The 26,665-nt window shown below is 42.7% G+C and overlaps 1 protein-coding gene and 1 pseudogene across 1 annotated transcript; one reads left to right on the top strand and one right to left on the bottom strand.

Moving 5' to 3' along the window:
* Positions 1-5,915: 5,915 nt before the first annotated feature.
* Positions 5,916-6,061, bottom strand: LOC126014939 (uncharacterized; annotated as a pseudogene).
* A 9,482-nt stretch (positions 6,062-15,543) lies between these two features.
* TLR5 (toll like receptor 5) lies at positions 15,544-18,144 on the top strand. The gene has a single exon (XM_049776470.1). The coding sequence runs from the start codon at positions 15,556-15,558 to the stop codon at positions 18,142-18,144; it is 2,589 nt and encodes an 862-aa protein (XP_049632427.1). The 5' UTR covers positions 15,544-15,555.
* Positions 18,145-26,665: the final 8,521 nt, after the last annotated feature.

Genomic DNA, 26,665 nt, shown 5'->3' with positions numbered 1-26,665 from the left:
TATAATCTTCACCCTTCAGAACTGAGAGCTGGAGGGTAAAATATTACCCTTCTTGCTTGGGCCTATTTTATTCCCATAATGCAGAGCCGTGATTTGTAAGACTTGACAATAGTCCTTTACACAGTGGTCAACAGGCAGAATTAGGCGGCTGAGTCTTTGAGGCTCCCTTTGCTTTTTGTGGTGTCCTCAGTTTTCCTTAAAGATCTGAATGACAACTGAGGTTGCTGCAGAGTTTGATGAGTCAGACAATTAAACAGGGGTGTCATTTGGGGCTGGAAGTTACTTTCTTTCTCTGCTTTCAGTTTAATTAGCTCTTAACAGTGATTTTTCAACCTCCCGCCCCATTACCAGTGCTCCTCCACAGAAATTTCCTGCAGGTTTGAGGGAAAGTTATTGCCACTGAGCACATGATCTGTATGGATGGTAGAGCAGAGTGTCCCATAGTCCATGATCTATGTCCATGCGAGCTGTCCCCCACCATGAGTGTAGGCAAGCATTACTGTACCGTGTAGGGAGTGTTTCTTCTATTTTCACCATCTGCTGAAGTAAAAAGGTGGAAAGTTTGGGGTCTATAAAATGATGCAAGTATTCACATCTTCAACTCTCAGGCAGCTACCCTCACAGACCTGAGGACCAATGTCCCTTCCCTCATTCCTAACCTCGCTGCTGTTTTGAAAGGTTGGACTTAGTTCTGTTTTCCCCCAGAGATTTCAAGTTTTGCTCTCTTTGTAGACTGAGGGTTGAACTCATCGTTGGGTATGGGTCATTAGTAACAAATGACCACAGAATAACATGAAAGGAACTTCTTGGTCCCACATAGCAACTTCCTTTCCATCACAGTGAGATAACTGTTTTGTGCCCTTTTTGGGGGGAGTATTTGACCACTTTCTGTGGTGCTCAGAGGCCACTCCCAACTACATGTTTGGGGGATGTGTGGGGTATGAGGGATGGACACAGCCTCCTACATGCAAAGCCTATAGATTTTTTTTTTAATGCACTGGAATATAAAGGAAAGTGTCATTTCTTTCTTGGAGTGATGAGAGTAAGTTGCCCATCTGGTTTAGAATTATCAAAATGCTTTCAGCAACACTTATCCCATACACACACGCTGCCATTTACAAACTGGCATTGTTCTTTCCCAATAAAGAGCCCCTTACTCAGAGACAAACAGAAGTTTTTTATTCTTCTACAAAGCCACTGTGGGATAGTATAGAAAGAGAACTCCTAGTCACCTTTTCTTTCTTTCTTTCTTTCTTTCTTTCTTTCTTTCTTTCTTTCTTTCTTTCTTTCTTTCTTTCTTTCTTTCTTTCTTTCTTTCTTTCTTTCTTTCTTTCTTTCTTTCTTTCTTTCTTTCTTTCTTTCTTTCTTTCTTTTTTTGTTTTTGTTTTTTTTTTGTTTGTTTTTTGGGCCACACCCGGTGATGCTCAGGGGTTACTCCTGGCTGTCTGCTCAGAAATAGCTCCTGGCAGGCACGGGGGCCCATATGGGACACCGGGATTCGAACCAACCACCTTTGGTTCTGGATCAGCTGCTTGCAAGGCAAACGCCGTTGTGCTATCTCTCCGGGCCCCCTAGTCACCTTTTCAATTCTCTCCAAAGGTCTGTTTTTCTTTGTTTACCCACAGAACATCGACCCATGTTTTTGTGATGATGTCCCTATAGCCTCCTGACTGAAGGGGTTTAACTTTGTTTGTTTGTTTGTTTTAAGGAACTGAAGTTTTTTTCATGATCAGGGGACTGTATCCCTAGAATGAAATATTGGCATTCCTTTTATCAGGACTGGGAGGTGAGTATGTGTATTTTAAAGAAAATCAATCTTTGCAGGGCCAAAAAGATAGTATAATGGGTAGGGCATTTGCCTTGCATGTGGCTGACCTGGATCAGGTTTTCATCCCTTACATTTCCATCCCACCCATCAATCTTCAGTACTGGAGGGATAGTATAGTGGGTAGGAAGCTAGCTTTGCACAACTGACCGAGATTTGATCCCAGGTTCTACATGGTTCCCTGAGCATAACCAGGAGTGATCCCCAAGCTCAAAACTAGGAGTAAACCCTGAAACCACCTGGTGTGGCCCCAAAACAGACAAAAAAATCAATCTTTGAAGTATAAATCGGTAATATAATCTTGCAGGTGCGCTTAAATTGTGTCATGTACTTGCAGGAGCTCCTTAGGAAGGAACTGGGAACTTGTCCCAGACTTCTACCAATTAACCATGAAAGCAGAAAGTTAAAAATGGCCAGGGGGCCTGAGAGATAGTACAGGAGTAAGATAATTTTGCCTTGCATACATTCAGCCTCAGTTTGATACCTCAGTTTGAATCTCAGATGTGGTTCTCCAACACATCTAGAGTCAGGAGTAAGCCCACAGCAGCAGCAGGTGTTTTCCACCTCACAAAAATATAAAATAAAAAGGAAATATGGTGAAGATATGGTCAGAGAGAAGGAGAGGAAGTATGCTGGGGGTGGAAGGTAGGGAAAGGCTCAGGAATTGCTCCCAAGAGAGCCCTCGGGGTGAGCAGGAATTTGGTGAATAGAGGTGACACATCAGAGGCCCTTACCCCAGGACAGAATAAAAAGCCCTTAGAAAGACATTCTACCAAAGACACCGGCCAAGATTAGACAGAAGCAGGACTGTCCCCTCCTGTCAAATGAGGGGTTATGGCTCTACCCTGGTAGAGAACTTTGGTGCCCACACATGACAATGCTCAGGGCTTACTCATGGTTCTGTGCTCAGGGATCACTCATGGCACTCAGGGAACCGTCTCTGGTACTGGGGATTAAGCCATAGTTGGTTGTCTGTAAGGCAAGCACTTTTCTTGCCTTGTACTATCTTTCTAGCCCCACATACACTCACAGAGAGCAGAACAAAACCAGCAAGAACCCAAGGTCCTGCTCTGTCCCTGCGGTAAAACATGCTATAATGGAGTCACTGAAGTCCTAAGGCCTCTGGTCCTAAGGCCCCTGAAGTGTCACTGTGTCCTCTACAGTTGGCGAGAAAGGTATGCCTGGGGCCAGGCAGGAGGTGGTGGGCTAGGGAGCTTGCACAGAGGGTGATTGCACAGTTGGGAAAGGAAGTGACTGTGAGGGAGGAATTCCAAAGATGGCCCAGTGCTTGTGTGGAGGCCAGAGTGTCCTTGACTTCCAACTCCATGTTCAGATACACCTTTCCTTATAGTGGCACAGGAACCCCCAGCCAAGATGTGTATGAGGACCTCTTAGAAGACACACAGGAAGCTTATCCCCTTCCATGTACTCAGAGTTGAGGGGAAATGCTACTGAGCCCCTAAAGGTGTTTCATTTATCTGTGTCCAGGTGAGGAAGGCAGGAGGCAGCTGTTGGTAGGTGTTATGGGGTCTCTGCTTCCTGGGAGGGAAGAAACAAGGGCACCTGTGAGATGAAGCTATTCTGGAAGACATTTTGGCTCAGGGCTAGTGCCTGAGACCCCTGAACTGGCCCTCCCAGGGCCTATATTTCACTTAGTGCCACTGATTAGTATAATAAGTTCTAGGAGGAAGGTCATGAGAGAGAGACTCAGACACCCTCTACCCACAGATTTTGTGTGTGTGTGTGTGTGTGTGTGTGTGTGTGTGTGTTAGCCCACCCCTGGCAGTGCTCAAGGCTTACTCCTGGCTCTGTGCTTAGAGATCACTCTTGGAAGAGCTCAGGGGATACTATATGGTGCCAGGGATCAAACCTGGATTGATTACATGAATGTCAATAATACTATATCTCCGGCCCTAGAAATAATATTTTAATTTGCAAACTTCTGAATCTAATAGTATCAGTGAGCATTTTTAGAAGATCATTATCGCTTCTGAGAAAGATAGTGGGAACCCCCTTCATGTGGACATAAGCTCACCTGTAGTTCCTGACCCATCCATGCCAATGGGGTTGTTAGCTTCTCCACTTCTAGTCGGGCCAGCTTGGGATAGTGTCCCCTTCCCATACCCACCCTAATGCCCACAGCTACACAGAACCCCATTTAGGCTTGCACCCAGAAGATGCTCTATGAGGGGCCAAGCAAAGAGGCCCAGACTTATTTGATCTACTGCCCCATTTCAAGACACAGAAAAATGAATCAGAAAGCCCTCAAACACTACCCTGCAAACACCAGAGCAGCACTTTTTATTATAACACATGCAAGTGTGAACCAAAGGTGTTACAGACCTAAGTCACATAATAAGTGAACAAGCAGAGAGTGCCCCTGACTGGCATCTGAAGCCACTACTATTGCTTCCATTTTCTAGTAGCCCCTTGGGAGATAGCACCTACTTTGAGAAAGAGTGATTGATCTTGGCTTTTTTTCTGAGGCTAAACTTGCCTCTAGTATCCACCTTTGGAGTCAGTTCAGAACCTTCAGTGCTATATGAGCTTTGGAAAAACTCTCCCAAGCACCTCTAGGGAAAGAAGTCAAATGTTCACACAAGAGGCCCCAGGCTCCAGCAGTCTGCCTCTGCCTATCTTTTTCTTTGCAGAACTCCAGATACTGTTCTTTAAGGGCCAAGCTTTAAAGAGGAGCTTGAAGCCTTTCTAGAGGGAAGTGGAGGCTGCGTGAGGTGTAGGAAGAAGAGGGACCCTGAATCACAAGCTGTACCCTGTGGGGATCCAGGCCTGTAATGAACCCCAGTTTTGGTCAGGGGCTCAATGCAGGCAAAAAAAGTTAAGACCGGGAATCTGCTCAGCTAATGGCTGGATTAAAGCTGAGAGAATTCAATTCAGATGAAGGGAAGACTGACCCCTCTCCCTCCGGTCTCATTATCTTAATTAACAGACTTGGCAAGAGTATTGAGGCCGGCATTGATTGTGCAGCTTCTTTTTCCTTGAGTTGTCAGTCTGGCCTTCGGAACGAAAGCCCAGCAGCCTCTGAGTTCCCTTTCACCCTTCTTCCACTGGGAGGACTATGGCAGGCAGGGTTGGGGAGTTGGTGGGGTCTTCTAAACCAGCTCCCAAAGCCTGGAGAACCACCTATACCCAAGTTCCTGTGAAGATGCCCATTGAGACTCCATTAGGCCATGGAACCCATTTTTTTTATGATTTGGGCTTAAGGATCTTTAATGTTGGTTTACCATTAATATTTTTTTTTTGTGGGGAGACAAGGGGGGGGGGGAGCATGCCCTGCCATGCTCAAGAGCTCATTCCTGCTCAGTGTTTGAAAGTTGCTTCTGGTAGTACTGGGGGAACCATGTGGCGCCAGGGATAGAACCAAACCTCCTGAATGTCAAGTATGTGCCCCAATGCTCTGAGCCATCTCTCCAGGCTCCTCATTAAATTTCTTGAAGTTACAGTAAAATATACATGCATAAAATTAGCTTATTTTCAAAGATGGAATTCTGTTGCAGAAAGTACATTCACATTCTTGTACAAATATCACCAGCATTTTTTATTTCCAGAAACTTTTCCTCTTTTCTTTTTTTTTTTTGTTTTGTTTTTTGGGCCACATCCGTTTGATGCTCAGGGGTTACTCCTGGCTATGTGTTCAGAAATTGCCCCTGGCTTGGGGGGACCATATGGGACACCGGGGGATCGAACTGAGGTCCTTCCTTGGCTAGCGCTTGCAAGGCAGACACCTTACCTCTAGCGCCACCTTCCCAGCCCCTACTTTTCCTCTTTTCAAACTAAAGCTCTACACCCATTAAATAGTACCCTTCCCAGGGCAGGAGCGCAGTAGTAGGGTGTTTACAACCTGGGTTCAATCCCTGGTATTCCATATAGTCCCCTGAGCCTGCCAGGAGTAACCCCTGAGTGCCACCAGGTGTGGGCCCCAAACAAAAGCAAACAAGGAAACAAACTGAAAAACAGTAACCTTTTCTTCTTTCCCCCACAGCTCCAGAAATGCCCTCTCCATGAACTTGCCTATTGTAGGTGCCTTATGTAACTTTCGATGCGGTATCTGTCCTCCATGTGTGTATGTAGCATATTGTCTTCCAGTTCTTTCCATGTTGTATGTCATAGTTCCATTAGGGCGGCACACCCAGCAGTGTTTTGGGATTACTCCTGGCTTTGTTAAACTGATAAGAACAGATACTACACTTGATCTTAGCCAAAAGGCCGAGAAGCGATACTCCTGGCTTTGTTTTTAAGGTTTGCTCCTGGCAGTGCTCAGGGGCCCATATGGAGAACCAGGGATCCAACTCAGGTCAGCTCTGTGCAAGGCAAGTGGCCTATCTTCTGTACCCACCTACCTACAAGCTCCAAGACCCATTTCTTTTTAAAGGCAAGTCACGTTTCCTTCATACTAGAACACATTTCATTTAGTTCCTGTAAATAGATATTTGGCTTGTTTCCATCTGTCAGTTCTTGAGGATCCATTTCTATGAGTTTAGGAATACAAATTACTATGCGAAGTCCTGCTCTGTTCTTTCAGGTTTAATTCCCAAACTGCAATTATGGGGTCAGGCAGTAATTCTTTGTTTATTTGAAGCAAACAGGGCCAGAGTGATAGTACAGCAGTAAAAGCACTTGCCTTGCACCTAGTTGACCCTGTTTGATCCCTGGCACAGCCAGGAGTGATCCCTGAACACAGAGCCCAGGGTAAGTCCTGACCACATTTGCCTATGGCCCCAACGCAAAAATAAATAAATAAGCAACCGAGTAGTTTTGAGGTGAAACCAAGATGGGTCCATCCTACTAGACCCCTTAAAGACTTAATAACTCTGCTTGTGTTGGCCATATGTTAGGCCCACACTTTTCTCTCTCAGAAGAAATCCTACAGCCTGTATTTTAGTTTTTCTCTCTTTTTTAAATTGATTTTATTATAACATTTCAAATCTTTATAATTGCATGAAACATTTATGGATTGATGTACAAAAGCTCCCCAGCGATTCCAGTGTTTCCCACCAGCTAATCTTAAATTTGACTGTGCAGAAAATTCATGCACTCATTAAGAGTATTCCTGAGACCCATCTTTAAAAATCACTTAATTTTTCTATGGGAGCTCCTTCAGGTGGAGTACCAGGGATCCAACCCAGGTGATCTTTATGTGGCCTGGATCCAGAACTTTTAGTTCTGTTTAGTGTTTCATGGAAACAGGAGCACTATGGGGCTGCTGGAGCTGATGTGAGTCTCTGAGTCTTTTAGACCCAAGTCAGTACAGCCCAGACATGGCTCCCAAGACAGTCCCACAAGGTCACCAAACTTGGCCAAACAGGTTAAGAGGATCTGGTATCTAACTGTAAATATACTGATTCTTTTCAACCCTTGAATTTATTTTGTTGTTGTTTTGAGGCTACACCCAGTAGTGTATAGGGCTTACTTCTGGCTCTGTGTTCAGGGATTACTCTGGGCAGTTCTTGATGTGGGGTGCCAGGGATAATACCTGGGTCAGCCACATGCAAGGCAAGCCCCAGCTATATTGTGTACCACTTTGGTCTTCTACTTTTGATCTTAGCCTTGAATAGAATACAGTTGTTCTACTTTAATGCTTGTTTTGACAGCGAATTTCTTCCAACTTAATTGGCACATCAAGGAACAAAATTGCTATGTTAGAAAAGATTATTGATATATTAAGGAACAATATTAGGAAATTAGTGAATGAGTATTTTAGTTGCTTATTGATAATTCTATACATTTAAATGAGGAAAGCGGCACAAGTAGATTCAGCAACCCATGTATAGACAGAATACACTTCAAATCTAGCAGCTGCCTCAGACTGCGGCGATTGTTCTGGGCTTGGAGCCAATCCCCTTCCCACAGATTTGACATCACAACATCCTTGTTGATATTAGATTCCCTCTTGGTCAAAAGTAGCATCTCTTTCCCTCACACTTCCATAGATAATGGTGAAGATTTCTCTAGAGGGCACCGTTGATGGCTTGGGTCATGCCTTTCTTTTACCATGGACTATGCAAAAAGTGTTTTTCAGGAGGTAATTTTTTTTTTACTTTTGAAATTTTAATTTATCAAAACATTATGATTTACAAGGTTGTTAATATACAGTTGGGTTTCTTTTCACAGTTACAAAGTTGTTCCTGATTGAGTTTCAGTCATATAGTGTACAACATCCTTCATCAGTGCATGTTTCCCACCATCAATGCCCCCAGTTTCCCTCTCTTTCTGCCCTCTCTCCCTTTATCTCTCTTCCTCTAGTTTTTCTTTTAGACATTGTGGTTTGCAATATTGTTTCTGAGGGGTATTCTATCACTTTATCACCTTTTAGTACCCAGTTCTTGTTCAGAATAATTACTTCCACTATCATTGTTATAGTGATCCCTTCTCTGCCCTAACTGCACTCTCTGGCCATCTGTGGCAAGCTTCCTTTCATGGACTGGTCCTTGTGACCCTCATCTCTATTATCTCTGGATATTATTTTAATGTGTTCAGTCCCATTTGCTTCAACGTGTTTGGTCAGTGGTGTTTCATCCTTAAATATGCCTTTAGCTTCAGTGTCATGAAGTGTTTTGCCTATGTTTTTTTTTATAGTTTCTTGTCTAATATCAAGGTCTTTATTTATTTATTTATTTATTTTTTTAATTTTTGGGTCATACCCGGCAGTGCTCGGGGTTACTCCTGACTGTCTGCTCAGAAATAGCTCCTGGCAGGCATGGGGGACCATATGGGATACCGGGATTCGAACCAACCACCTTAGGTTCTGGATCGGCTGCTTGCAAGGCAAGCACTGCTGTGCTATCTCTCCGGGCCCATATCAAGGTCTTTAATCCATTTTGACTTTAATTTTGTGCATGGTGTCAAAGAGAGGTTGAGTTCATTTTTTTTTTGCATGTAGTTGACCAGTTTTCAGGAGGTATTTTAGGTGTCAATTCCAAGCAGGTTTCCTTTTACCCTAGAAGCCTAGTGATTTTTAATTGTGGGATTTTTTCAGAGTGCAGTGACCTATTTCAGGACAAAAAGCATGCCTTACCCTACGGAAGAACTGATAATAGGAGTATTTGTGTATGTTGCATCTCATCTTTTGTTTGTTTATTTGTTTTGTCTTTTGGGTCATACCCAGAAGTGTTCAGGGATTACCCCTGACTCTACTCTCAGGAATTACTCCTGGAGTGTACGGGATACCATATGAGATGCCGAGAATCGAACCTGGGTCAACCGCGTGCAAGGCAAATGCTCTACCCTCTGTACTATTACTAAGATCCTAGCATCTAATCGTTTTAATAATTTGACCGGTGTGCTAAACCAAACTCTCTGCCCACTGACTCGGCGGTGACCTTGCTATAGACACCACAAGGTGGCGCTGGTCTCTGAATTTGGGGAACCTCAGCAGCCCAGGCTTCTCGACCCTATTACAAATATTCTCACCTCCCTAACACCCAGTACTCTCATCCCTTGACTTTGACGTCCTTAGAGGCTTTAGATTACTCATTTCTCTCCCTTGGATTCCTCCATGTCCACACCTGGGCTCTATTAAATTTTCTTAGGACCTTTAGATTAACATTTTAATCTCTGGAGTTTAACCTCCATGAATCTAGTGCCAAAAGTGGAGAAAAGAAGAGACACATGGACTGTCAGGGACCCGGGGGTTGGGGATGGAAGAAACTCATGGAGGCTGAGGTCACTGAGAGAGCACAGAGGAGGAGGAGGGAGAACAGCAGAGGGATGACTTGGGTCATGGCGTCTTTACTCCAAACTTCTCATCTTTCTGCTCATCCACTGTCCTGACCTCTGATGAGACCTGCCCTGTAGCAATGTCCCTTTATTCACATGGTCTTCACACTGTCTGGCTTCTGCCTCTCCCTAAAACACAATCCCAATATTTTTCTTTAAAAGCCTCTTTCCTCAACTGGCTTTCTCCACCTTCCTGTGTTATTTTCACGACAAACAGGGTATGTTGAAACATCTATTGGTGGGGACTTTGACACGTTGTGGCCACAGTCCAGGTCAAGCCCCCTGCCTCTGTGTGTGCATTGGGGGCCAACACTGAGCCCTCTGTAAAGAGACATTTAACCCTCTTCTCTGAGAATGTCTGCATCGCACTCCTGTGTCTACAGGGATATTTTTGCGTGGTGACCTAAGAGGTGGATTCTGAGGTTAGAACAAAGCAGTGGCAGCAGCCTCTCTCAGCTTTGTGGGGGAACCAGTTTAGTGCTTCCTGTGAATTCGCATGCTCTAGGTTCAGAATGGTTTGTTAGAAAGTCACTTTCAACCTTCCTGCAAATCAAGGTGTCTCTTCTAGAAAGGAGATCTGCACCCTGGGGTCTTTGGATAGTAGAAGCTAAAATAATCACTAGATGATGCTGCAGAATAAGTTTCCCATATTTTATTCTGGAACTCATGAAAGTTATTCTATGTGTATACACACACACACACACACACACAAACACACACATATACACTAGGGGTGTCTTGAGGAAGAGGGTGAAAGGGGCAGTGGAACCTTCTGAAATTGGATGTAAGGGTTTTTTGGGGGGTTGTTTGGTATTTTGGGGCCACAACCGGTGATGTTCAGGAGTTACTCCTGGCTATGCACTCAGAAATTGCTCCTGGCTTGGGGGACCATACGAGATGCTGGGAGATCTAACCGCGGTATGTCCTAGGTTAGTGGCATGCAGGACAAACACCCTACTGCTGCATTATCACTCTGGCCCCTGAATGTAAGTTCTGGTTTGTGTTGCATAGATGCCTTTGGGGATGCAAAGAGGCTGAGCTATCGCTGGACTCTCAGAGGGATGATTATGGCAGCTCTCATGAAGAAAGTACAGACAGTACAATCTGTAGGAGATGTTCTGTTTTCATGAACATATATTTTCCTATTCTAGTTTTCTCATCTCCTTAGACTCACCATAAGAACCACTAGACTGGAGAATAAATAGTTCATACTTCTTACCATGTGGCTAATCTGTGACTCCTGTCGCCCACATCTATACTGTCCAGAAAGGTTAGTACCCTTTAGTACCCTTCTAAACTGTCAGTACCTACTTTTTCTCACATTCTGTGATATCCCTCTCTCTCCTGATTGTTATATTCTGGAGGTGTTAGGGGTCCTTAAGGGAACTGTGTAAAATGTCAGTTGCAAGTGCCTTGATGAAGATGGTAGGGAGGTGGATTCCAGAGTCTGCCCCTCGAGAGGACTTGTGCCAAAATACAGGATAGTAGGGATTTGGGTTTGTCATTGTGAATTTCTTTGAACAGAAGAGTCCACATCTGCTCCAGGTAGTTTCTGTTTTCATTTTGGTTTGTTTGATCTTTTCAGTTAATCCACTTCCAACTATTAACATTTTTTTGTTGTTGTCTACTTTTTTTGGTGGTTGGCCAACTGTGCTTTGGGCTACCAAGGCTACTGCTGACAATAGTTGGAGGACCTAAGCATACTAGGGTCCAAAGCCAGAACCTTGCACGTACTAGACATATGCTCTACTACTGAGCCACATCTACGGCACTTAAATGTTTTAATTTGAGCAATAGCATATATATGCTCCATTATGTTCATTCTCTTTGATCAATAAATGACATTTTTGTCTGATTTACCTCCACCTATCATTTTCTTCTGGTGATCAGAATTGATTTGATAGCCCCAAAGTTTATTTAATTAATTAAAATTTTAATGTATGCATAGGAGTGAACTTCTCCATTTGGCTTACTTCACTAAGCCTAATAACTTTTTGTGTCATTTGGGGTGGTAGGATTTTGTTTTCATTTACAGCTGAATAGTGTTTCCTGTGTTATTTTTTTATCTGGTCATCTCTTTATGGGTATTTAAATTGATTCCAACTCTTGGCTCTTGTGGATAACTCTTCATACAGTCCCAAACTCAACAATGTATTTTTCCTTTCTGAAACATTCAGAATAGGGCTAAAACAGTGTGATTTCTACTTTGCTGGCATGTAAAAACTGAGTTAGGCTCTGAGGTCATTTTTTTAAACTTTATTTGATTGATTGATTGGCTGGTTTTTGGGCCACACCTGGCACCACTCAGGGGTTACTCCTGGTTCTGCACTCAGAGATCACCCCTGACAGGCTGGGGGGACCATATGGGATGCCGGGAATCGAACCAGGGTCAGCAGCATGCAAGGCAAATGCCCCACTGCTGTGTTATCTCCCTGGCCCCCTAGGTCATTTTGAGTGGAGACTTTATCTTTACCTATCTGACAGGACCCCTAAAGTACAATGAATGCCAGACTGTTTGTTTCAGAATGTTTGAGCATGCACTGTTAGATCTCTAGGGATATACCACCCCATGATGACTGCGTGACATATTACTAAGCAGAATGCTCCCTCAGGGCTGATTAGAGAGAGCTCAAAGAGCTAGCACACAGGCTTTGCATGAAGGAGGCCTGGATCCCGGAACCACATGACCAAAGCTACTGAGAGTAGCTCCCTAGGTCTGGTCATAGGTATAACCCAAAAAATAACCCAAAAAAAAAACCCCAAACAAAACCCTCTTGAACATTCAGCATCCACATTCAGAGTCCCTGTTTTACATGGAAAGTTGTGTGTGTGTGTGTGCGTGCATGTGTGTATATGCATGTGCATGTGTGTGCACATGCTTGCAAAACTGGGGCAGAACCAGGAGTTCACACACAGAGCCTCTTCCACGGTTTCCCCATGGAAAAGTAAAATGTCTTCCTTAAAATAGGGAAGTTTCTTCCCTGTACCTCATGGCTTTATGTCTCTTTGGTGGCAGGGTGTTTATTCAGCTTGCTTTTGTTTTGCTGAACACTGTTCCTTCTAAGTACTTACTGAACTTATGGAGAATAGAGAGCCTCAGAGGAGAGCTGTATGGTGACTAAAGTTAGACAGGATCATTAATGCTTTGTGAAAAATGAGGTGGTTTGGAAGAGCATAATTAGGAGTTGGGGAGACTCTATGAGGAAATGTTGGCTTGAGAGATAGCCTCGGGAAGAGGAGAGAGAAAAAGTTCTTTCAATGAGCAGAAGTTCTCTAATTTACATGCTGTCCTTTTTCAGCAAACAACAACAAGAACAAACCATCTCTGTCACCCTCCTGAGAGCTATCTTCTTTAAGCCAGCAAACAAAAAGTGCCCATCTCTCACTCTGCACCCAATGCTTCTACCACCTACCTCTCAAGCTGATTCCTATGCCCCCTCCCAAGTGGTATAGCCCCTTTGGAAAAAGTTAAGCAGTGTGTGCCACGCTCAGCCCCCACCTGAGACCGTCCCTCTGCCTCATTGCAGGCTCTCTCCCTTCCTACAGATAATCTCCTGCTCAAGAAAATGGCATCAGAGAGGTCTCTTCTGATCCCCTGAATCACTTGCTCTGGCATGCCCCAACTCCCTTGTCCTTTGTGATTCCTGTTGCAAGTGTTTCCTCTTTTGTTGACATTACTCTCCATGGGAATGTCAGCCCTGTGAGGACAGTCGTGGGCACTGCTGCCTGTTCTTATGGGGCTGGTGGTAGAGTGGAGTGAGACACAGACAAGAATGACCTAAATTGTGTCCCTCTGTGGCCTAGATGCTCTGATTTTTCTGGTCTTTCCTTTCCCAAAAACAGCACTCCACAAATAGAGTTTCCATGAAGACCAATTTTTGGAGTACGTTGTTGAGAAGAAAAGTGCTGAACGGACAGGTGGGACTCAATCCTGTGAGTCCTGATAGGACTTGATTCTGAGAGCAGTGGGAGGGAGTAACTTGCCTGTATGGAGAGAAAACACATGAATTGTTTTGTTTTTATTGAAAAATTTCTTTACTTTAACATTGTATTGTACATTCAGGGGAAGTTGAAATCAAATAAAAACAATCCCCCACCCAAAGAGGAAGATTAAAAAGCCATGCACTTTTAGTGAGTTTCATATTTATGTCATGTATAATTACAACTAGTACAATATCAAAACCAGAAACTTGGACTGGAGAGATAACAGAAATTATAGAGCATGCACCAGCTCAATTCTGATATTGCATATGATCCCCCAAGAAGATTTAAGACTAGAATATGAAACTAGAAATAGGAGTCTTCAGTTGATGTGGAATGGAGTGGGATTGTGAGGGGAGACTTTCTAACATGAGATGATGATCCCCTCAAGCAGACAGGGTGATATGGTTATTGTTAACCTAGAGTCTCTTGCAAATAGATTGAAGAGATTTAGTATACTAGAAAACATTTTTCCTAGACGTCTCTAATCCACAGTCCCCTGCACTTACGTGTGAGTGGTTTCTGAACTCAAGGCCAACTCACTGTCCATGTTTCTTTCTAGTTTGCTGTGAGTGGTCTCTTAATCACAAAGGTTTTGTGGAAACTGCATCACAGGTCAATTCTAACCCAAAACATAAAAGCTCTGCAGAGCCCATTCATGATCCTGGGCTAGATTGTGCTACTTAAACACCATGAATGCTTGGTGCTAACTTATCTTGAAAATAAACCTGGTCCGAAACAATAGTACAGCAGGAGTTAAGGCACTATCTTTGCACTCAGCCATCCTCGTTGCTCCATAAAGTCTCCCAATCTTGCCAAAAGTAATCTCTGAGCACAGAGCCAGGAGTAAGTCCTGAGCTTTTCTAACTGCGACCTAAAAATGATTAATTAATTAATTAATTATAAATAAAATGAACCTGGACCAGTGAAGAGCACTGTGTAATGAAAGCACTTTGTGACTAATTCCTTTTCCTTGTTTATTTTAATTTGCCTCTTTTGTTTAATTTGTTTGTTTGTTTGTTTGATTGATTTGGGCTATACCTGGTCGTGCTCAGGGCTTAATCCTGACTCTGTGCTCAGGGGTGATTCCTGTTGATACTTAGGGTATCTAACATGATCCCATGTCCACCCCTGCCCCCATGACATTTTCCATCATCTCTTGCCCTATGTCATGTTATGTTTTCCTCACTTACTAGAGAATTCTCAGGATTCACACTTAGAGAAAGTTGAACATGCCAACTAGAGGATATGCCACAGACACCAGACATAAAGATTTTCTGCAGTGGTTAGATATTGTGTTAGATATTCTGAGGGAGAGCCTGGAAATGTTTCTTCTGCACTCCTAGCAGGAACCCTGTAATGCTCAGAAACTAAGCCATAAAGATTACTTGAGCACCTTTTGTTGTTGTGTGATGTTGACACACGGCACAGTCAGAAGGTGAATCCTGACTCTGGCTCACCCAAGTAGTTTACTATCATCACACACTTCCATAAGCCTCCCAGAGGTCCAGCAGGATGTGGGTCTACCATAAACCTTCAGTGAGGAAATCTGACTCTTGGTACCAATTTTTGTACTATCAGCTGGCAAGATTGTATGTAGAATCTGAATGGTGGTGCACTCTTGACTCGTCAGAAGAGAAAAATCAGTGGATTTATGTCCCACTCATTAGGGGTGGTACTGGGAATGGGTCCCTGGCTTAGGTGAACTAAAATGAGTCTCTCCAGCTTCCTTCAGTAAACTGTGTGTATGAACTAATGAATGAATGTAGTCATTAGTATAAAGATTAAAGGAAACCTGTCTACTTCCAATGGTGCTGACTGGAAAGTGTCACCAGAGTCAGAGAAAGAAAAAAAAAAAAGCTGTGTTTGTACTACATTCACATCCATGGCGCTAGAGGAAAGAGGGAAAAGAGAGAGCAAATGTACACAAAACCATCCCCAAGCTTTGAGAAACCAAGTAACCATGCCTCAAGCTCTAACATGTGTTTTTATTCTTCCTTCTTCCTCATAGGATCATGAGAGATCACCTTGACCTTCTCGTAGTAGTGCTGCTTGTGGCTAGTTCGGTGCTTGGAATTTCCTCCTGTTCCTTGGAGGGTCAGATAGCCATATACTATTTCTGCAACCTCACTTCTGTTCCCCAGGTCCTCAATACAATGGAACGCCTCCTGCTCAGCTTCAACTATATTAAGAAACTCACAACAACGTCCTTCCCCTTCCTGGAGAAACTGTGGTTGCTAGAGATTGGGGCTCAATTTACTCCCCTGACTATTGACAAAGAAGCCTTCAGAAACCTGCCCAATCTTAGAATCTTAGACCTGGGCAAGAATCAAATAGACTTCTTGCACCCAGATGCTTTTCAGGGACTATCTCATCTGTCTGAACTTAGACTGTTCTACTGCGGACTTTCTGAAGTTGTATTAAAAGATGGTTATTTCAGAAACTTAGTATCTTTGACCCACCTGGACCTCTCCAGGAATCAACTTCACAGCCTTGAGCTTCATCCTTCATTCAGAGAACTAAATTCCCTGCAGACCCTTGATCTTTCCTTCAACAACATACCCAGTGTGTGTGAGCGGGATCTCCAGCCCCTCCAGGGGAAGACCATCTCCTTTTTAAATCTGGCTGCCAACAGTCTGTACAGAATGTACAGAGGAGTTTCCATGAACTGGGAGAAGTGCATGAACCCATTTAGAAACATTGTCTTGAAAACCCTAGATGTTTCTCAAAATGGCTGGAGTGTGGACTTAATCAGAAACTTTAACAATGCCATCAATGGAAGCAAGATAGCTTCTTTGGTGCTCCAATACCATGTTATGGGTCCTGGGTTTGGCTTCAATAATTTAAAAGATCCTGACTGGGACACATTTCTTGGCTTGGCCCATAGCTCCGTGATACATTTGGATCTTTCACATGGGTACCTCTTTGCCCTCAACTCTCAACTTTTTGCAGTCCTCAAGGAGTTAAAGGTTCTGAATCTTGCCTCCAACAAGATAAACAAGATTGCAGAGAATGCCTTTCAGGGCCTTGGCAACCTCCAAGTTCTCAACATGTCAAATAACCTTCTGGGGGAACTCTATAATTTTCATTTCCATGGTCTTCCTAAGGTTACTTATATTGATCTGCAAAAGAATCACATTGGAATCATTCAAGATCAAACATTTGCATTCCTGGATAAATTGAGTACCTTGGACCTCCGAGATAATGCTCTTAAAACAATGAACTTTATGAAAAGCATAGATACCATTTTCTTGGGTGGCAATAAATTGGTGGATTTGCCTGACACCATCAAATTTACAGCCAGCTTTATCCAATTATCAGAGAATAGGCTAGAAGATTTAGCTAATCTCTATTTCCTTCTGCAGATACCACACCTGCAAGTTCTCATTCTAAAGCAGAATCGTCTTTCTTCTTGTAACCAGCACCATTCCCCTTCTGAGAATCTCAGCTTGGAAAAGCTTTTTCTTGGAGAAAATATGTTGCAGCTTGCTTGGGATACAGGTTCCTGTTGGGATGTTTTTCAAGGGCTTTCCCATCTCCAACTACTGTATTTGAATGACAACTACCTGAATTTCCTTCCCCCAGGGGTATTTAGTAAATTGACTGCATTAAGGGGACTTAGCCTTAGTTCCAACAGGTTGATGGTTCTTTTTTCTCAAGACTTTCCCCCTAATTTAGAGATCTTGGATGTATCTAGAAATCATCTCCTATCTCCTGATCCAGAGGTGTTTGCCACCCTTCAATTTGTGGACATAACTCATAACAAATTCAGTTGTGAATGTGAACTTAGCAATTTCCTCCATTGGCTCAATCATACCAATGTCTCTATATTTGGGTCTCCTGAAGATATGTACTGTATGTTCCCCAAGTCACTCTTAGGGGTTCCCCTCAACTTTATTTCCACAGAGGACTGTGATGAAGAGAAAGTCTTAAAGACCCTCAGGTTTTCCCTTTTCGTATTATTCTCTGTCACTATAACTCTCTTTCTCACAAGCATTCTCATAGTCACAAAGTTCCGGGGATTTTGTTTTGTCTGTTCTAAGAGAGTCTGGAGACGGATATTTAGGGAGCAGGCCCAGGGAAGAGAAGCAGACCAGTATAAATACGATGCCTATTTATGCTTCAGTAGCAAAGACTTTGAATGGGTACAGAATGCTTTAATCAAGCACCTGGATGCTCAGTATGACCATCACAACAGATTTAATCTGTGCTTTGAAGAAAGAGACTTTGTCCCTGGGGAAAACCACATCATCAACATCCAGGATGCTGTATGGAACAGCAGAAAGGTCATCTGTATTGTGAGCAGACACTTCCTTGGGGATGGGTGGTGCCTAGAAGCCTTCACGCATGCCCAGAGCAGGTGCTCCTCGCACCTTACCAGCAGCCTCATCATGGTGGTGGTGGGGTCCCTGACCCAGTACCAACTGATGAAGCATCAGAGAATTCGAGGATTTGTACAGACACAACAGTACTTGAAATGGCCTGAGGATCTCCAAGATGTTGACTGGTTTCTTAACAAACTTTCTCAGTGTATACTACAGAGAGAAAAGGAAAGGAAGAATGACAATAACATTCAGTTGCAAGCTATAGTCAGCACCAACTAGTCAAAGGAGCCAGTTCAATTTACCTCATAGTACAACTAACTTTGCACCTAAACTCCTTTCTGGAGTTCCTGTTCCACTTCCCAGTTGGTTATCAATTTAAGGGGGTGAAAATGGGACCACCAGTGTTGTTCAGAGACTCTTCCTAGTTCTGTGCTCAAGAGTGACTCCAGTTTGTCCTCAAGGTACCAGATGTGGCACTTAGGATAGAAACTGGAGTAAGTGGAGTGCAAGGCAAGCAAGCACTTTAATCCCGATACTGACTCTCCAGCCCCAATATAATTTTTTTGATTTTTAGAGTAACATCATGTTTGTCTCAACAACCTCCAAGTGGGTAGAAATAGGTCTAGAAATTACAGCTGCCTCCAGAGGTTCCCACCCTTCAATAACAATGTTCTCTCCTTTTTTTCCTACCCAGAACCATTTGAAAAATATATAATTTAAATCATGGACTTTGCAACAAAGGCAGAGGTCAAAGGCAACCAAAGCACCTGTATTTCCTGCCACATGCCATCTGACTTCACAGGCTGTATATGACCCGTAGGCTAGACATTCTGTACTCTTGATTCAAACCCAAGGCAGGTATATGAGAATTGCCATATAGCTTTACACACACACACACACACACACACACACACACACACACACACACACACACACACATATATATATATATATATATATATTATATAGCCTCAAGCTGACTATTTCCATTTGAGGTGTATACCTCAATCTAGACACATATAGAATCCCTTTCCACCTCATTGAGACCCCCAGTCCTCCAGTTTCTTTGACACTCTTGTTGTAAGATAATGACTTTTTCTGCTGTTTAATGGATAACAGTTCTTCATATATTAGAATTGACCTTCTTAACACCCCTTCCCCCCCCCCACACACACACTACCCCTTCAGATAGAGCCTTCTGTCTCTGTCCTTTCATCCTGAAGGGTCTTCCAACCTAGCCTACTAAACCTTCAGGGATGCCTGCACCCCACAATCCTCTCTCCCTTTGTGTCAACTTAGTGCATATTATCTTTTCCATCATACACATGTATGGAACTTTCTGTCCCCTTTGAGGATGGTCAACAAGTCTGAGGATGATCCAACGAGTCTAGGGCTGACCCTTTGGCCTTCTAGGGGGAAATTATTCAAGGTTTTTACCCTTTGTGGTCATAATAGAAAACATGTGATTTGGGGACCATGTATCACTCGCCTAAACATGTCGATGCTTCTTACCACCCCTGGAGGTTTCTTCTCCCAGATGCATAAAAAGCAAGCCATAATTTGTCAAAATAATACATTTATCTGAAAAGAAAGATTCATTTTCATCATGCAAATAGAAAAGAACCCCTATGTATCTTAAGAGAAGAAAAATGGACAATAGACTTAAAAACTCATCATAGGGAAGGAATAAAAAGAAAAGATATTTAGCCTCCTTTAGCCATCATGAAAATGCAAATGAAAGTATGTACCATTGAACACCCACAAGGATGGCTAAAATTAAGATGACTGACAGTACCAAGAATTGGCATGGATGCAGAGCCGTGAAGTCTTACATCTGTTAATAGTGACAATGTAAATTTCTATAGCTTTAAAACATCTTGTTATGTACTAAAATGGTGTCCACCCATGCCCTATGATACTGTCCTGCACTTTAGAAATCCAGGTTTTATGCTCCAGAAGATGAAAACGGCGATAGCAGCATTATGGCAGCTGCCAACAATGTAAATAATCCTCTTACCCATCACTTATTTAAAAAATGACAAATAAATGATAATTGAAGTGACCAATAAGTGATAATGACCAATTCTAGGTCCTTGCAGTAAAATGCATGAATTTCACAAAGACGTTAAGTCAAAGAGATGAGACATAAACAATACATCTTGCGTCATCTCACATTTAGAAATTTCAAAAAGATAAACTCATCTATTATGATAATGAGGATATATTCCAAAATGCTGGAAAAATACCATTTGCTTTTATTTTATTTTATTTTTATGTCATACCCAGTATGTTGCTAGTGGGCTACTCAGTGCTCAGAGGTCACTTCTAGCAATGCTCAATAGGAATTGAATCTGTATGTGCTCCCTCTCTTTGAACTATTTCCCTGGCTCTTGCTCAATTTCTCTGGGATAGGTGAGAGGGTTTTTTTTTTGCCACACCTAGCAGTGCTGAAAGGCTATTCTCCCTCTGTGCTTGGTGGTCACTCAAATGACCATGAACTGCTAGGGCTTAAGCTCAGGTCTCCTACATGCAAAAAATGTGCTTTAGCCTGTTGAGTTCTCTCTCCTTTGTTCCCTAGGTGATGATAGTATAGTTTTGTATACTTTGTGATAATACATTTTTTTACTATGTCAATTTGTGCAGTTTTATGTATGGCTTTATTTGGGGGGGTGGGCATACCCGGTGATGCTCAGGGGTTACTCCTTGCTATGTGCTCAGAAATTGCTCCTGGTGAATGGGACTATATGGGATGCCAGGGGATCAAACCATGGTCCATCCTGGGCAGCCACATGCAAGGCAAATGCCCTATCACTGTGCTATTGCTCTAGCCCATGTATGGCTTTATTCTTTTGGGAAAGTGCACCCAGTAGTACTCAGGGATTAAGGCTATACCTCCAGAGATCACTCCCGATGGGCTTGGTGGTCCATATGTGTTGCTAGAGATTGAACCCAGGCAAGTTACATGCAAGACAAATTCACTACCCCATGTACGATTATGATGACCCCTGCATGGCATTATTCTTTTGTCTTGTTTTATTGTCATATATAATGATGCTCAGAGCTTATTCCTGGATCCTCACTCAGGAATTATTTCTTGCAGTGCTTAAGGGACCATAGGGGTGCTGGTGATCAAATCTGGGTCAGCTGCAAGCAAGGCAAATGCACAATTCACTGTTCTATGGTCTGAGCCCCTAATTTTAAGAGCCAGGCATAATTTTTTATTTAAGGACTAGAAGACGTGTAGCTGGCTAGTTCATGTAAAGCTGCTGGGCCTCTTCCCTCAATACTTCGCATTATTAGGAATGTCCTCTGGTTCAAGTGTTTTCTTTTCTTTTCTTCTTTTCTTCCTTTCTTTCTTTCTTTTTTATTTTTTTTATTTTATTTTGTTTTTTTGGGTCACACCCGGCAATGCTCAGGGGTTACTCTTGGCTCTATGCTCAGAAATCATTCCTGGCAGGCTCAGAGGACCATATGGGATGCCAGGATTTGAACCACCATCCTTTTGCATGCAAGGTAAACACCCTGCCTCCATGCTACTCTCTGGCCCTCTGGTTCAAGTGTTTTCTTACTCATCTCAACCAAAGGAAAACATAAGTGACTGTTCTGAGGGCCCTGGGAAAATTGAGAAGGTAAGTGATACAGGGAACTGAAATGATTCATATGAGACTTTGCTATCATTTAGTGTTCTTCTTGCATGCATCCATTAAAACATTTTACTATAGATCAGAATAAGCAATCAATACCTAGACACATTAAGTGGAAATGGTAAATTCTGCCTGTAGCAAAGACAGAATAGGAAAAATTTAGCTATCCTTTCAAAATTAAATCAACAAAGCAAAACAACATTATTCCCAGAGGTGAATATGCATGTGATTGATAGATTATGTTTTCCTTTAAGTTATTTTTTTTAGGGTTTACTTCCCAGTGATGATCAGGGCTTACCCTGGCTTTGTACTCAGACAACACTCCTGGTGGTGCTCAGGAAACCATATATGGTGCTGAGGATTGAATCCAGGATAGCTGTATGCAAGGCAAATGCCTTACCCACTGTGCTATTGCTCCAATCCCAATTTTTCTTAATATTTAAGAAATTTCACTTAGCAGTTAAAATATTTTTTCTGCTTGGACACAACAACTTTCATTTATCTAATCTTGTGAGAGATTAAATATTTTGTTTTATAGAAAATATTTCTATAAAATAACGGACCCCACTGGGGCCGACAGTCCAAGAGAGTCAATGTGGCTTTATTTCTAAGACACGAAGACCTGGCCCAACAGGCCTGGAAATGAAACTTTTTTCAGCTCATGACCCTGATTTCCTGTTTTCTCTGGGACAAGTTTTTTGGGGGAGATGTAATAAAAATAAAGTCACATCTCATTGGACCCTTTGAAGAAGCAGGTGCTTGGCCAAGTGGAACTGGACCCATTCTGCTGACCTGGGTTTGCTGCTCAAGCTGCCTTCAGGTCTAACACACACTGGAGGCAACTCTCTTGGTTTCTCCAGTGACCTTGACTATGAATGGGCTCCCATTCTTTTTTGGGGGAGCACACCGGTGACGGTCAGGGGTTACTCATGGCTATGTGCTCAGAAATCTCTCCTGGCTTGGGGAACCATATGGGACGCTGGGGGATCAAACTGTGGTCCATCCTAGGCTAGCGCGGGCAAGGCAGAGATGCCTTACTGCTTGCACAACCACTCCAGCCCTCCAGGCTCCCCATCCTTTCCCCAGCTGCAGCTGTGTTAGAATACCATAACCTCTGCAATGTAGAATGTGCAGATTTTAGGATCTTTAATACAGGAACATGATACCAACAACAGAGACTGTGTGAAAAATAAAAGTGTATTGGCACTACAGACAATGACTTGGATTGGACAAACTAGCTTGCCTGGGGCCTAGAGATACCAGGAAACTTCAGGGGTAGGGTCTCCTTGTATTTAGGCCAAGGCTTTTTTTTCTTTCCATGTCCCTCATATTTTGGTGGGCCTATGCAAATAATAACTGCCACTCTAACACCGTTTTTACTGTGCTCCTTTGACTCTAATCCTCAAGAAAAACAACCCACTTAAACTTTTGAGGTTAACTTAAACTAATATGCATGTGCATGGAAATGTAAAAAGGTACTATGCCTTCAATGTTTAAGGAGTTACATAAATTTTATGGCTTTAGATTGCTTTGTGTGCTGCTAAGAAATATTATGTATTACAATCTGGGGACTTGTGGGACAAAGTAATTGTACATAGGTTCTGTTTTATTTTTCTTAATGTTCTTTGGCTGAAAGTTCAAAGTTAAGATATCAGCAAGGGGACTTCTGAGAATTTTGTTTATGGGTGATTGTCCTTCTACTGTAACTTTACCTTGTCCTTTTTCTTTGCATCTTTGTTCTCATAATTAAAAATAAAAAATTAATTAAAAAAAAGAATACCAGAACCTTCAAGGTCTGCAGGTTGTGCCAAACTCGGCATATTTTGCAAAACTTAGTCACCAGGTTTCTGTGCTTTTCCAGCTGAAAACTAGGGGACCCTGTGGAACAGGGCCTTCTATGAATGACTTCCAATTTTCGTTGTCAGATAAAGGAAGAAGAGCTGGGGGAAGACCCGGCCCAGCGCGTCACTACTAGCCGAGTAAGGGTTGCTGACTCAGAGGAGCCTGAATAGGACTGAGCTGGAGGCGGCAAACATCCTCCCAAGAGAGGCCTAAAGAATCAGAAGTGCTCAGGGCTTGGCCTCAAAGTCAGAGTCCAGCTGGTGCTGTTGAACTCCTTGGGTCTTGAGGTCTGAGTTTTTGCTATTGTCTGTCCTTTCTCTCTTCCAGGATCAAAAGATGTGTAGAAACGACTGTCATCATTCCTAGCACAAAATAAATGTCCATGAATCTTGGTGAGTGTAGAGGCAAAGCGAGGCTGATGACATAGGCCCTGTGGGTCTCCCAGGTTCTCTTAGCTCTGTCTTCACTTCCTGGTCTGCACACTCTGGTCAATATTCTTGGGAAAAGCCAGGGAAAATTGACCTTTTAGGAGGTCCAAGCACTACCTCTAGAAACCTGAGAAAGAAAGAACTTGTAGTGGCACCGGTGGCCTTTTAAGATTCAAAGAGGGGGGACTGGAGTGATAGCACAATGATAGGGCCTTGCATGCTGTCAACCTGGTATGGACCTGGGGTTCAATCCCCTGCATCCCATATGGTTCCCCCCTAGCCTGCCAGGAGTGATTTCTGAGTGCAGAGCCAGGAGTAACCCCTACCTGAGTGCCACAGAGTGTGGCCCAAAAACAAAAAAAAGAAAAAAAAAGATACAAAGAGGTAGAGCTCCTAAATTTACATTTTAGTGTGTTTCCACATTCATGTAAACATTGCCTCAATATAAGGGGTTTATCCATCATTTCAAAATTTCTCTCTTGTCCTTTTCCTGCCTCATTTCACCCCGACAACAATTTCCAACAGTTATGACGAACTGTACCCATTTTAGAATGTCACATAATGAAAATCATTCAACCTATTTTGGTAGCTGGCTTGTTTTATCTTCTTTCCTCCCTCCCTCCCTCCCTCCCCCTCCCTCCCCCTCCCTCCCTTCCTCCCTTCCTCCCTTCCTTCCTTCCTTCCTTCCTTCCTTCCTCCTCCCTTCCTCCCTCCCTCCCTCCCTTTTCTTTCTTTCTTTCTTCTTTCTTTCTTTCTTTCTTTCTTTCTTTCTTTCTTTCTTTCTTTTCTTTCTTTCTTTCTTTCTTTCTTTCTTCTTTTTCTTTCTTTCTTCTTTCTTTCTTTCTTTCTTTCTTTCTTTCTTTCTTTCTTTCTTTCTTTCTTTCTTCTTTCTTCCTTCCTTCCTTCCTTCCTTCCTTCCTTCCTTCCTTCCTTCCTCCTTCCTTCCTTCCTTCCTTCCTTCCTTCCTTCCTTCCTTCCTTCCTTCCTTCCTTCCTTCCTTCCTTCCTTCCTTTATTGGGGTGTGTGGTTTGGGTCATATGGCTGTGCTCAGGGATCACTTCTGACAGTGCCTGAAGTTGTTCTACCTGAAGCCTGTTATATTCAAAGCAAGTACCTTAATCCCTGTACTATTTTTCTATCCAGGGGTCATTTCTTGAATTATAGGTTCTGAAAAGCAGGCAAGTTCCAAAATATTTTATTTTATTTATTTTTAAATTTTGGGCCACACCTGGTGACACTCAGGGATTACTCCTGGCAATGCGCTCAGAAAAGGCTCCTGGCTTGGGGGACCATATAGAATGCCTGGAGATCCATCCAGGTTTGTCCTGGGTCAGCTGCATACAAGGCAAACACCCTACTGCAATTCTATCACTTTGGTCACAAGTTCCAAAATATTTTTTTTTAAAGATAATATAGTGGGGAGGGTGTTAACCTTGCTCATGGCTTACCTGGGCTTAGTCTTCAGCATCCCATATGGTCCACTGAGTCAGTCAGGAGTTAATTCCTTTGCAACCTCTGAACATCACCAGGTGTGGCCACAAAACAAAACAAGTAAACGAATGAATTTAGAAATAACATTTATTTTATTTTGTTTTGGGAGTCACAACTCTTGGTTATCAGGGGTTAGTTCTTGGCTCTGCAGGCTTGGAGGACCAGATGGGATCCATGTAAGCCTGTGCAAGGCAAATGCCCTACCCATTGTGCTCTCACTCTGGCCTCTAGAAATACATTTATAAAAATGATTTGCTTGAGTTCTATAGATTGCAATGGATGTGTTTGGAAAGGGAGCATTAAATACCCGAAACTCTGTTATGAAGTGCTTTATAATCATGCTGTCATAATCATCATCAATGGAATATTTAAGAAAAGGATTTTTATATTTTTATTTAAACACTTGGTTACAAGGTTGTTAATATAGTTTTTTCCACAGATAAAGTTGTTCCTGATTGAGTTACAGTCATACGATGTACAACCTTCACCAGTACGCATTTTCTGCCACCAATGTCTCCAGTTTTCCTCTCATCCTCCTGATGTCCTCTTCTCTCCCACCCATTCTCTTCTGCCTGCCTCTGGGGCAGGAATTTTACTTTCTCTCTTTTTTGACACTGTGGTTTGCACTACTGTTAATGAAGAGGTGATGTGCATATTGCTTTATCCCCTTTCAGCACCTTCAACTATCACTTTCATAATATACCCTTCTCTACTCTTAACTGCACTCTTCACTCTTTGTGGCAAGCTTCCTACCAAACACTGGTCCTCCTAATCTTCATTTCTATTATCTTTGGATATCATTATTTTTAAGAAAAGTTCTTAACAGAAAATGAATATAAAACAAGTACTAAAATGCAAAATATTGATGCAAATCAAATAAGAATTATTAAGTGGGAAAAACTCATTGAAAAACTAATAATAATGTAAATAGCGGCAGGCTATGAAAAAGGAAACAACTTAGGGATCAATACCAAGTCTACTCTCCCCTATTCCCACAGATAACATGTCATTCAAAAAACTAATGAAGTCAGGTGGGACACTTTATGGCTGGCATTCTAAGACTGTTCCAAATTTTCTACCCCATGTCGCTTGTGTGGATGAAGCACAGGCTGTTCAGAGCAGTCACTAAACTTCCTAAACCAGACCAAACAAATGATTGTCCTGAAGATGCATAAGTTTTGTCTCCCTGGAAGGGAAGGTTGCTGGACAGAGAAGCAACCCAAGACCCTGGGGCAGCATGGTCATCCTTGGGCCAGCATCCCTCCTCAAGCAGTTATTAGGTACCCATGAAGATCAAAGATCATGATAGCCAAATAGGAAGTTTTAAGGCATGTGACATCACACAAGTTTGAGTCATAATTTCTGGTCACCCAGGAATTTCTAACTGGTCCCTTT

Source organism: Suncus etruscus, chromosome 7 (genome assembly GCF_024139225.1).
Source record: "Suncus etruscus isolate mSunEtr1 chromosome 7, mSunEtr1.pri.cur, whole genome shotgun sequence".
NCBI lineage: Eukaryota > Metazoa > Chordata > Mammalia > Eulipotyphla > Soricidae > Suncus > Suncus etruscus.
This window is presented reverse-complemented; position numbering and strand designations above follow the sequence as displayed.